The sequence below is a fragment of the Osmerus mordax genome, chromosome 7, assembly GCF_038355195.1.
Source record: "Osmerus mordax isolate fOsmMor3 chromosome 7, fOsmMor3.pri, whole genome shotgun sequence".
NCBI lineage: Eukaryota > Metazoa > Chordata > Actinopteri > Osmeriformes > Osmeridae > Osmerus > Osmerus mordax.
Genome location: NC_090056.1, coordinates 12,951,179 through 12,962,003, shown reverse-complemented (window position 1 = coordinate 12,962,003; position 10,825 = coordinate 12,951,179). Strand labels below are relative to the sequence as shown.

The 10,825-nt window shown below is 43.8% G+C and overlaps 2 protein-coding genes across 2 annotated transcripts; both read left to right on the top strand.

The window, feature by feature from the left end:
- Positions 1-357: 357 nt before the first annotated feature.
- On the top strand, positions 358-4,479 carry LOC136945803 (protein-serine O-palmitoleoyltransferase porcupine-like). Its single transcript, XM_067239865.1, has 14 exons — positions 358-493; positions 634-826; positions 983-1,026; positions 1,135-1,316; positions 1,417-1,547; positions 1,648-1,668; positions 1,980-1,994; positions 2,111-2,236; positions 2,339-2,439; positions 2,627-2,703; positions 2,788-2,851; positions 3,020-3,105; positions 3,208-3,318; positions 3,431-4,479. The coding sequence occupies exons 1-14, from the start codon at positions 358-360 to the stop codon at positions 3,530-3,532; spliced, it is 1,389 nt and encodes a 462-aa protein (XP_067095966.1). The 3' UTR covers positions 3,533-4,479.
- Positions 4,480-6,487: 2,008 nt separating this feature from the next.
- wdr13 (WD repeat domain 13) lies at positions 6,488-10,665 on the top strand. Its single transcript, XM_067239787.1, has 10 exons — positions 6,488-6,527; positions 7,029-7,122; positions 7,230-7,461; positions 7,792-7,901; positions 8,049-8,179; positions 8,273-8,580; positions 8,770-8,950; positions 9,066-9,207; positions 9,347-9,465; positions 9,737-10,665. The coding sequence occupies exons 2-10, from the start codon at positions 7,082-7,084 to the stop codon at positions 9,919-9,921; spliced, it is 1,449 nt and encodes a 482-aa protein (XP_067095888.1). The 5' UTR covers positions 6,488-6,527; positions 7,029-7,081; the 3' UTR covers positions 9,922-10,665.
- Positions 10,666-10,825: the final 160 nt, after the last annotated feature.

Below are 10,825 nucleotides of genomic sequence, written 5' to 3'. Positions count from 1 at the left end.
AGGGAAGCTAGTTCATGATCTTTACAGTGAGCAATGTGTCTCCCCTGCGATATCGTCAATTTATAGCTCTGTTCTTTAATGGATTCACTCACATAAGTGGGTAAAAACACCACAACGTTAGCATTTGTAGTCATATGAGATCGTTGACATCGTTAAACCCCGCAGTGGATGGTTAGTGCACAGCACGGATGTGGGGGGGATGTCTGGTGTCAGTCGCGGTGCATGGTGGGATATGGAGTTTGTCGTCTGGCTGCTGGCACATTTCACATTGAGATGGGTAAGTGACAACTGAAGGGTTGGTACCATATGAGTTACACTGATTTGTTTTTCCTGTCAGGTGTGTGAGTGCATGGTGTGATGGCAGCCTTTAGCAGACAGGAGTTCTTCCAAGAGCTTGCAGAGGGCTGCCTGCTGCCCACGGCTCAGCAGGGCCTGGAACAGGTGTGGCAGCTTCTGGTCATCTGTCTGCTCTGTCGAATCCTCTGGATGTTGGGTGAGATTCCACTTTATTCATTTAAAAAGTAGCAGGTTTTTGGTGTTTGAACCAGGTCCTTTTGACATTCATGAAATAAGGATTTGTAAGATGCCTAAGAATGACTGAAAGTATACTCCTTTGTTTTTGCCTGTGGCCAGGTCTCCCATCCTATGTAAAGCACCTAAGCACAGTTGCAGGAGGTTTTTACACCCTCTACTTGTTCTTTGAGCTCCACATGGTGTGGGTGGTGCTGCTCAGCCTCCTCTGCTACCTCATCCTCTTCCTGTGCCGACACTCCAGCTGTCGAGGCTCCTTCATATCAATCACTGTGCTCATATACCTGCTGCTGGGGTAAGTGAGCCCTGGGCTCAGCCCTCTCTGGCACTAAGTCACCTGTCTTATGAAGTGAAAGCAGATATACGATATTGTGTTTGTTTTCCTATTTGTTTAACTGTAAATTCGAATCCGGACTGAAAGGATGTGTTCCTCTTCTCTTCTTTTCTCCAGAGAGTTGCATATGATGGACACCACCACCTGGCACAAAATGAGAGGCAAGTCACATGCCTTAAGTCTTATGTTGTTGTGTCTGATGTTTTTGGTAGGTGAACAAAACAATTGGTATTCAGTGAATGTTTCATAACTGTAATCTGTTGGTCCAGGTTCCCAAATGGTTGTTGCGATGAAGGCCGTATCTCTGGCCTTTGACCTGGACAGGGGCGTTGTGACCAATGTGCCGTCACCTATAGAGTTCATGGGCTATATCTATTTTGTGGGAACTGTCATCTTTGGTCCCTGGATCAGCTTCAATAGCTACAGAGAGGCCCTAGAAGGGCACAAGCTGGTAAGATCCTAAACATAATGAGGGGTGTTAGGATAGATCAATGAGGTAGTAGAAAAAGAAGGACAAATTCTGGTGTCTGTGTTTCTCTCCTCGTTGACAGAGTTTCTCCTGGACAGCCAAAGTGTGCATCAGCTGGGTGAAAAGCCAGCTCTGTCTGGTCATCTCTAACTGTGTCGCCCCCTACCTTTTTCCTTACTTCATCCCCATCTATGGGGATAAGCTGCTACGCAGGTTGGTTGACTTCCTAACTCCATAGTTCTTGCTTACTGCCTCATTAGTTTTGCATTCGTTTTTAATGCTTCCACATTCTCTCACTGTTTCTGGGCTCCAGCAAAAAGAAAAGGAAGATCAGGTAATTATGTATTTTATTAATAATATACTATATCTCTCATTGCATTTTTGTTTTATGTGTCCTGTTTCATCTGTTTCTATACTGCATGTGCATTCCCAATTTACCAGCTGGGACACCTCCCCCATCACCTGCACGTCTGTACCCCCATCAAACCCACCCCAGAATTTCCACATCCTACTTACTGTCTCTCCCTTGCCCACACACACCATGATGCACACAAACATGGTAAGACTTTCAAATGTGTGTTAGTTACATAAGTGTTGATAAGTGATTAATCGCTCAACATTCTCTTTTAATGATGTGGTTCTCAGAGGCTTTGGGGCAAGGTATGTTTTTCATTCCTCACTCATTAACGACAAAGTTTATTTTACACATGGTGATGTGTAACCTTTGTGTTTACGTTGTAACCGAAGGGTATGGCCTTCTTCTGAACTTTGTTTAGGTGGCTGCTGGCCTACGAAAATGCAGTCTCCTTTCACTTCAGCAACTATTTTGTCAGTTACCTAAGTGAAACTACCACTACTCTGGCAGGAGCAGGCTTCACTGAGGATAAGGACAACCTCAAATGGTCAGTGCCATGAAAGCAGCTTGATACCGGACTAATCAGTACACATTCATTCAATTCAGCTGTCAGATTTCCCAGTATACATGACTGCCCTTTATTCTTCAGGGATATTACTGTGGCCAAGCCCCTGAATGTTGAGATCCCAAGGTCTATGGTGGAAGTGGTAACTTCCTGGAATCTGCCCATGTCCAGATGGCTAAACACCTGTAAGTTTTAATGTGAACATGGGGCTGTGCGTTTCAAAAATGTTCTTCTTCATTTGATAACCGTGCAACTGTACTACATGTATGTAGTTAATGTTTTTATTTTCATGGTTTTGAATGTATAGTTTATTCATAATAATAACCGCATGTCCTGGCTTGAGAACTGAAAAAATTGTTTCTGATTGAACAGATGTTTTCACAAGTGCTCTCAGTCTTGGAACGTTTCCTGCTATCCTGGTGACATACACAGCCAGTGCACTGTTGCATGTGAGTATGTTGTTGTACCCTATTCCAGCCAAGTATGACTTAACCTCCTGAGTGTTCCTGACTCTTGAAACTTTTGATGTGAAGGGTCTGAGCTTCCATCTGGGTGCAGTCCTGCTGTCTCTGGGGTTCATCACATACATCGAGCACGGTAAGATGCCATGTGACCTAGTCCTCGGTTTTCTGCACTTTGCACAGGAGAGATGTTCTAGTGACAATTCAATTGACCTCACTTGGTCCCTCATACATTTTTGTAAAGACCTGTGTTGGTGGGTTATGGCAAGCGTCGCTCTGTCTCATTGTATTTCTGTCTTTTCAGTTTTGCGGAAGAGACTAGCAACAATTTTCAACGCATGTATTCTGTCAAAGAAATGCGGGGCAAACTGCAATCACCAGAACAAAAAGGTATTGCAATAATTTAATCTATGTGGATCTTACCGATCCGAGAATACCTTTGCCTCTCTGTCCATGTCTTTCTCCATGACGTTTCCCCCTCCCTCTGAACAGACCCTGTGGGTATACATCATTAATATTGCCTTCAGTGCCCTGGCAGTGCTCCACCTGGCCTACCTGGGCTCTGTCTTTAACTCCAGTGTGGACTATATGGATGATGATGAGGTAGGTACAATTTCAAGACTACACAGTATGGGACTGTGCAGATCACACGCAGAACTGCTAGCCTTTACTTCCAGCCCTTCATAGAGGTTCCTCCCTCCGTCTCCCTCTACAGGGCGATGTGGCCAACCACACGATTCAGAAGTGGACTGACCTGAGCTGGATGTCTCACTGGCTGACTTTTGGTTGCTGGGTGGTCTACCGGATCACCCTTTAATAGAGCTGTGGACTGAGGGAGAAAGAAGGCGAGCAATAATGAGAGGGGCTTGATGGAACAGGGGCGTCCCTCCTGCACTGTGAAATCCTTGTGCACGGGACACGTAGAGCTCATGGCTTTCAACTTTCTCCTCAAAACCAAAAGTGCACAGGACATGGCCTATCCAATCTACTCTACATCCTGCTGGTGACTATTTTTGATACACTTGAAATAATGCCCTTCTCCATCCTCAGAACATCGTTCTACCTGAACTGGATTTGTGACAGACGTTGCATATGCCTCTGCGATTCGCAATCAGTAACTGTCAGTATGGAGGTGATCAGCCTCCCACGCCATCCTATGTACTTGTTATCTTGCTACCCAGTTTACAGTTGACTGGTAAAGGATGCTCTTCCTCTATGGTTGTTCCTTTTTTGTATATAAAGAAATATTTGCTATGTGTATTAAACATTTATTTCTTTAGCATGCAATCCCTAGTTTCAAATAAGAGACCGTTTATCATTGTGTAGACAAAGAACAGATAAGAGGTTTAAAGTAGAATTCAATTTCATTGTAATTTACAATCCAGAATGTTTTTGCAAATGACAGGCTGGTGTTATTTAATTATTTCAATTATAGAATAATTTCTTGTCGTATGTTATTTTACGTTTAGTATGTGTTATTTGATCCTTTCAATGTGGTTGTCTGATCAGTAATTGTTCATCAGAAAATGTTCAAGATATGTTCCCATTTTAATGTTGTAACATTAAATGTAGGACTCCCCTGTATCTCCGTGGTTATAAAGTAACTATTCAGTATGCTGTGGACTATAGGCATGTTTCATTATTCATGTTACAAATGATAAAATGCACAAGTGTACAGCCTTACCACACATCCTCTTTCCACTGTTCTAAAATATTGATCAAATTTAGTTTCTTTGTTGTGGAACTTTTACTTTAGATATTAAGTTACTGACAGGAGCTTTTAATAAAGTTTTATAAGAAATCTAAATTGCCATCCTTGTTTTTTTTACAGCCACATGACATAACATATTTATGAAGCAACTGCTGGACTGCTTTATGAAATAGTAATTTATTATCTTATGTATTTATACAAATGGATTGGACCATTAGACAAATAATGGAGTTTGGAGGAGAGGGGGGCTAAGATAGGGAAAGACAGTTTGGGTAAAGGTTTCAGTTTAAAGCTCAGATCCTGAGCATGACATGACGTTGTGTGTTTTCCCAAGCTTCAGTCTGGCCAGAGCAGAGCGTTGGAGGGAAGGAGATAGGATGGAAGGTGAGGGGACTGGCACTGGGTAGGTGAACAACAGTGATGGATGGAGATCAAGTTCATGTTCTGCCTCAGAGTGAGGAGACCAGATGAGTGCTGTTGTTAGACTAGACAAGAGAGAAGCCTTGTCTGCAGGTCCGGGAAAAAAAAGGGGAAGGGAGGAGAGCTTGTTCTCATCCTTGCCTGCCCGGAGGACCCCCATGCTTGCGGTGGCAGGATCCCAGCAATGTCTCCAAAGCCATCTTTACGAATGCCTGGAAGTTATTGCTTCTCTCCCTTCGGCTCTCCTGCAAGGGGATGAAACACAGACAGATACATTTACTGGAAACACACAGCAAACACCTACAAGCTCTGCAAACAGATGACTGGTAGGCTACTGAGAATAAGTGGCTTGAAAAGTTAAAGTTACTTAAACCATAATGGTCACCTACATTTTATTTTTAAAGGCTATATAGCTTATAACTGAACCCCAACCAGTTGTGCAGTTATTCCTCAACTAGTTTAGGAATCATACATCATGTAAATACTTACCTCCTTGCTTTTGTTTGTTATCATCTCCTTTCTGATCACCTTTCTTCGGCTGTTCCTTAGGACTCTGAGGTTGCTTTACAGGAAATATTAAACTGTTTAGTCAGAGTAAAATTGGAACATTCTCAACAACAAAAAATTAACAGAGGTTGATGACAGAAATAATACAGACATAAAGACTGATCTTTTGTGAAGATTTTCTTACCTTGGTAGCTGATTTCTTGTCCGATTTATTACCTAAGAATGCCAATTTGAGAGAAACTAGAATTGAAACAGCTCAAAAATGTCTTCCTTAATTCCGATATTTTATCCATTATTGAAAAATAGCCTACTGCTGAGGTTGGCAATGGTTCCAATCGATACAGGTTTGTGACAAAGTCTAGAGGCTATTTTTCTAAATTGGCCAGAATAAAATTATCTTTCTTGATAATGCAATGCAATCAATGATGGAAAAACAAGTTTGGCAATCAGATGCAATGCAAATTAAATGAATTATGTTTAATTAAATGTCTTCTCACCTTTTCCGGGCATCTTGGCGGCGTTCCAAAGTCCGTGCTTCTATTAGAAAATGTAGGCGAATGGTTATGTGGCGCTCAACTCGCTCATTTATGGCTCTGGGTGCTGAATGCTCCTGTCACCGGGGCCCCTTCCAGAAAGACCATCCGGAACAAGCAAAGAGCCCCGTCAGCTGCGAATGAGGACCGTTCTGAGGGCCTTTGCTGAGCTCAGGCGAAACCTCTGAGCGCGCGACCATATTTTCTAATCCCAGTATTGTGTGACTGTGAGGACAAACAATGACTTATTGTTATCAACAACAAGGAAGAAATTTCATTATATTGTAATCATTAAAAAATCCTAAAGTATTTCTTAGTGAGTAAGTTTGCCCTCAGTGTATTTGTGATGGGGGGTAGGAGAACAATTTCGTATAATTTGATATTAGTAATTGAACTCATTGCACATCGTTTTCTTTCATCGAGTCTTGCTATTGGTTTCCAGTATCATCAAATATCTTAGAAGGTTTGCCACCAGTGGTCATATTTGACTGCTAAATCATGGGGATTCGTTTTTACAGTGCAACGTAGCAGTTTACTGGTGTACACGTTAGTGTATCCGGCAACTGGGCAGGATCTACATGTGTCACATGACTAAATTTGACAGATACCAACCAACGATGGAGCGAAGCTAAGGAAGGAAGGTATGAGATGTGAGCTAACATTGGTGAATTTCATTATAGTGTCAACGCAAGAGAAATCATAAGAAGTACTCTATGTAGAATTAGATAGTAGCAATGAAGTACAAAAGACAATCTCATTTTCAGCTCAGTTTCTTTTCTTTTCCTTGTACAGACAGTATTGAGCTAGCTAACGCCAGCCAGCTGTAGCTAGCGGGTTAGCAAATCATTCTGTCGCGATGAGACAAACTATTGCTGCTAAAGTCTAATTGTAAGATCGAGGCAATATAATTTAATGATGTCCATATGCACACCAACTTTCTATGTGTCCTTTATGTTGCTAGCTACGTTATAGGTGATGGTGTTCACAATTTCTACGTAGCCATGTAGGACAGACAGACACTCACACACAAATACACGCACGCACACACAACGATTCCTGGGTCCCACTATACACACACACTAAATTCTTATGATCAGATTGTCTTTGAATATAAGGTATTCATGTCTTGTTTATGTCTGTAGAATCTGACATCTGCTAAGGCAGTGGCTTTCCCTCAACCCTGAGTGTTTGTGGAATGGCTGCAGTTTGGCAGCAAGTGTTGGCCGTGGACGCAAGGTGAACTTCAATGGATATTTATACCGTTTAGGTAAACATGCATACAATGTTTGCTAATATTTTTTTTGACAAATACGCCTTTCTCCCCATTTCTGTCCATCCCACAGGTACAATGCTTACCGCACGCCTACGTTTCCACAGTTCCGCACGCAATACATCCGTCGGCGCAGCCAGCTTCTCAGAGAAAACGCCAAGTGTGGCTTTGAGCCTGGTCTGCGCAGGCAGTACCTGAGGCTGCGCAGCCAGCTGCTGGGCCTACGCTACGGGCCCCTGTCTGAGCAGAGCAGCTTCAGAGCCAGCAGTGTGCGCAGCTCCCGCACCACACTGGACCGTATGGAGGTCAGACTCAGACACAGAGAACAGGACAGAGAGGGAGGGTCAGCTACAGGGAGAGACAGCTGCGCTACTGGAGCGTTTGGAGAGAGTTTGGAAGACTAGCTCACACAATCATATGGTCACTGAGGTTGTGTAGGTGCACCGAGTATGAGTGGGAGGGATGGTATTACTGTCTTATATAAGGGAGTGAAGGACAATTACAGGTCACAGAGAAAGACAACAGTGTGAATTTGGTCATTTCAGGTTGATTAAAGAAATGTGAGCTGCGGTGCTTTGTTGAACTACACTAATTTCTAGAGATTGTCTTTATCTCTCTTTCACTTCCTCTCTCAGGACTTTGAGGAGGACCCCCGTGCACAGGGGGCTCGTGGCCACAGGCGTTCTGTCAGCAGAGGCTCCTACCAGCTACAGGCCCAGATGAACAGGGCAGTCTATGATGAGAGGTACCAAGGAACCTTCCTCACTCTCCACCCCAATTCACATAGAGCCAGAGAGCTACAGACACTTTCTTCAATCACATCTGTTTCCTAGTTCAGTTACGATTAATGACATGCCATTGAAATTGTGCTTGGGTTGGTTTGTGCTTACAGGCCTCCAGGCAGCTTGGTTCCCACCTCGGTGGCAGAGGCCAGCCGGGCCATGGCTGGAGACACCACTCTGAGTGAAAATTATGCTTTTGCTGGCATGCATCACATATTTGACCAACATGTGGACTCTGCTGGTGAGGAGAAGGGAGTATATGGGTTCAAGACAAGGGAAAAAAAACACGAGTGAAACAGAAACATCCTGTAATTTATATGGTTGTTTTCTCTAGTCCCTCGGCTGCAGTTTGCCAACGATGACAAGCACCTGCTGGCCTGCTGCTCACTGGACGGCACGCTTTCCATCATGACCTTGTCCCCGTCTCCTCCCAGCGTGAAGGTCACTTTGAAAGGCCATGGCGGCCCCGTCACTGACTTCGCCTGGTCCCTCAGTAATGACATAATAGTGTCCACATCTCTGGACGGGACTCTGCGTATCTGGAACACAGAGGACGGCCGGTGCATCAGAGAGGTCCGAGACCCTGAGGCCAGCGAGCTCCTCTGCTGCACCTTCCAGCCCATGAACAACAACCTGACTGTTGTGAGTAACAAATCTACAGCTGTAGCCCCTGTTCTCGAGTTTCACGTTTTTATTATCAGGTGCACAGAACAACACAAGGTCAGACTGGGCACTGAAATTCTTGGGACAAGAACTTTTTAGTTCTCTCTATGCTGCTCTGACCACAGTCTGTAACTACCATCTATGGTCGGTCTTTGTTGTGTTGTGCAGGTGGGAAGCAGTAAGCACCTGCTGCAGGTGGTCAACATCTCCACTGGAAAGAAGGTTAAGGGTGGGTCCAGTAAACTGACAGGTCGGGTGCTGTCTATGTCCTTTGATGCCCCGGGGAAAATCCTTTGGGCTGGAGATGACAGAGGCAGTATCTTCTCTTTCCTGTTCGACATGGCCACAGGTACATAGACCAAACACCCCAGTGTATCAAATCATACTCTAGGTAAAGTGCTACATGAGTAGCCTGTCAGTATGCTAGGATCTATGAAACAGATGGGACCCTTCTACCCACACAGGGAAGCTGACCAAGGCCAAGCGTCTGGTGGTGAGTGAGGGCAGCTCCATCTGCAGTATATCAGCCCGCTCATGGATCAGTCGCGAGGCGCGGGACCCCTCTCTGCTCGTGAACGCCTGTGTCAACAAGCTGTTACTCTACAGGTCAGTGTCTAAGAGGGGTCAATGGTGGCCCTTTGTTAAAGAACGCATAGAAAGGAATTCCTGAATCAGTCGTATTTCCCAGGTTGGGAAGTGTTACTTTTGGATTCGAATGATTTGGGTGTTGTGCTGCTATCTACAGAGTGGTGGACAACGAGGGCACTCTGCAGCTGAAGAGAAGTTTCCCCATCCAGCATGGCTCCCAGCCCCTCCACAGCATCTTCTGCCCTCTCATGTCCTTCAGACAGGGTGCCTGTGTCGGTAGGAGGTTTTAGTCATGCTGTCCTACGCCCTGCTAAGATTTAGATTGATTCTTCATCGATAGCTTCATTCTTTGAGATCCTTATTACTACATAGTCAGCACACTCTGTCACAGTCATATATTCATCTTTATTTGAACATAAAACCATCCTTACAACTAACCTTTTTCCATGTTTTTGTCAGGTTTTAGTCTGCTTATATTCTTACTCTTTTTTTCCCTCTTTCCACTCCCCTCTACCTTGTCTTCTCATGAACTCCATGTCTGTCTCAGTGACTGGCAGTGAGGATGCCTGTGTGTACTTCTTTGACGTGGAACGCAACACCAAGGCCATAGTGAACAAGCTGCAGGGCCATGGAGGGCCAGTGCTAGATGTCAGCTTCAACTGTGATGAGAGTCTGCTGGCCTCTGCTGACTCTACAGGCATGGTCATCATTTGGAGGCGTGAGCAGAAGTAGTCCACCAACCAAATGGTTCCATGCTCGGGAAACAACTACTGATAAAGCTCTTGTCCATCCAACACTTAGTTCTTACGTACTAGACTGCTGAGGCAGCATTAATGGACAGTTACAACCTGACATTTTTATGTTGGCTTATTGTCAAGGGTGTTGGTAATATTAGGACTTCTGCGTAGGTAAACACTTCTACATGCAACAGCTGTGTCTTTGCAAACTGAAGAACACTAACCCGGAGAAACATGCATGTGCCAGGGCTTGTACTATTAAGATGTCAACTTAACCTGGTGTGCACATATGTGCAGCATGAAATGTTATCTTTCAAAGGCAATTCCTTCACTATGTTTATTGCATAACCTGTTCTGTCAGACTGTTGGGGCGCTAGCTAACCTGTTATGTAACAGTTAAGAAGCAGTAATGAGTGACCTGACAGCCTTATTTCCTTAAATCTTACCAGTCCCTTAATCTTTGCCTATTAAGCATTCCTCAGTGTGTCATGGGTTGGTATGATGTGCATGGCACTAAATCACAGATCGAACTAAATTAGTACTGGCATATCAAATTCACTGTAAAACAACACAGAAAAAGACTGAGAAAAGTGATGTTACTGTAATGAAACATTATGCGTGTCTAAAGTGTGTGTATTTTATGTGTTCTATATGCTAGTTTGTGTTTCATTCTAGATGAAATGACTGCAGATTAATATATTTATTATACACGTACATTGAATAAACCCTAGCCTACTGTAATGTTAAAACGGTTGTGTAGTTTGGTTTTGTTTACATGTTCTGATATAAAACATCTTACAACCAGGGAGCCCTGGTGTGCAGAGCTTTAGCTTTTTGACCAAATAATTGTTAACTCCATAAGTTACCCTATAAAGTTATTGTAACTGTAAGTCTGATTT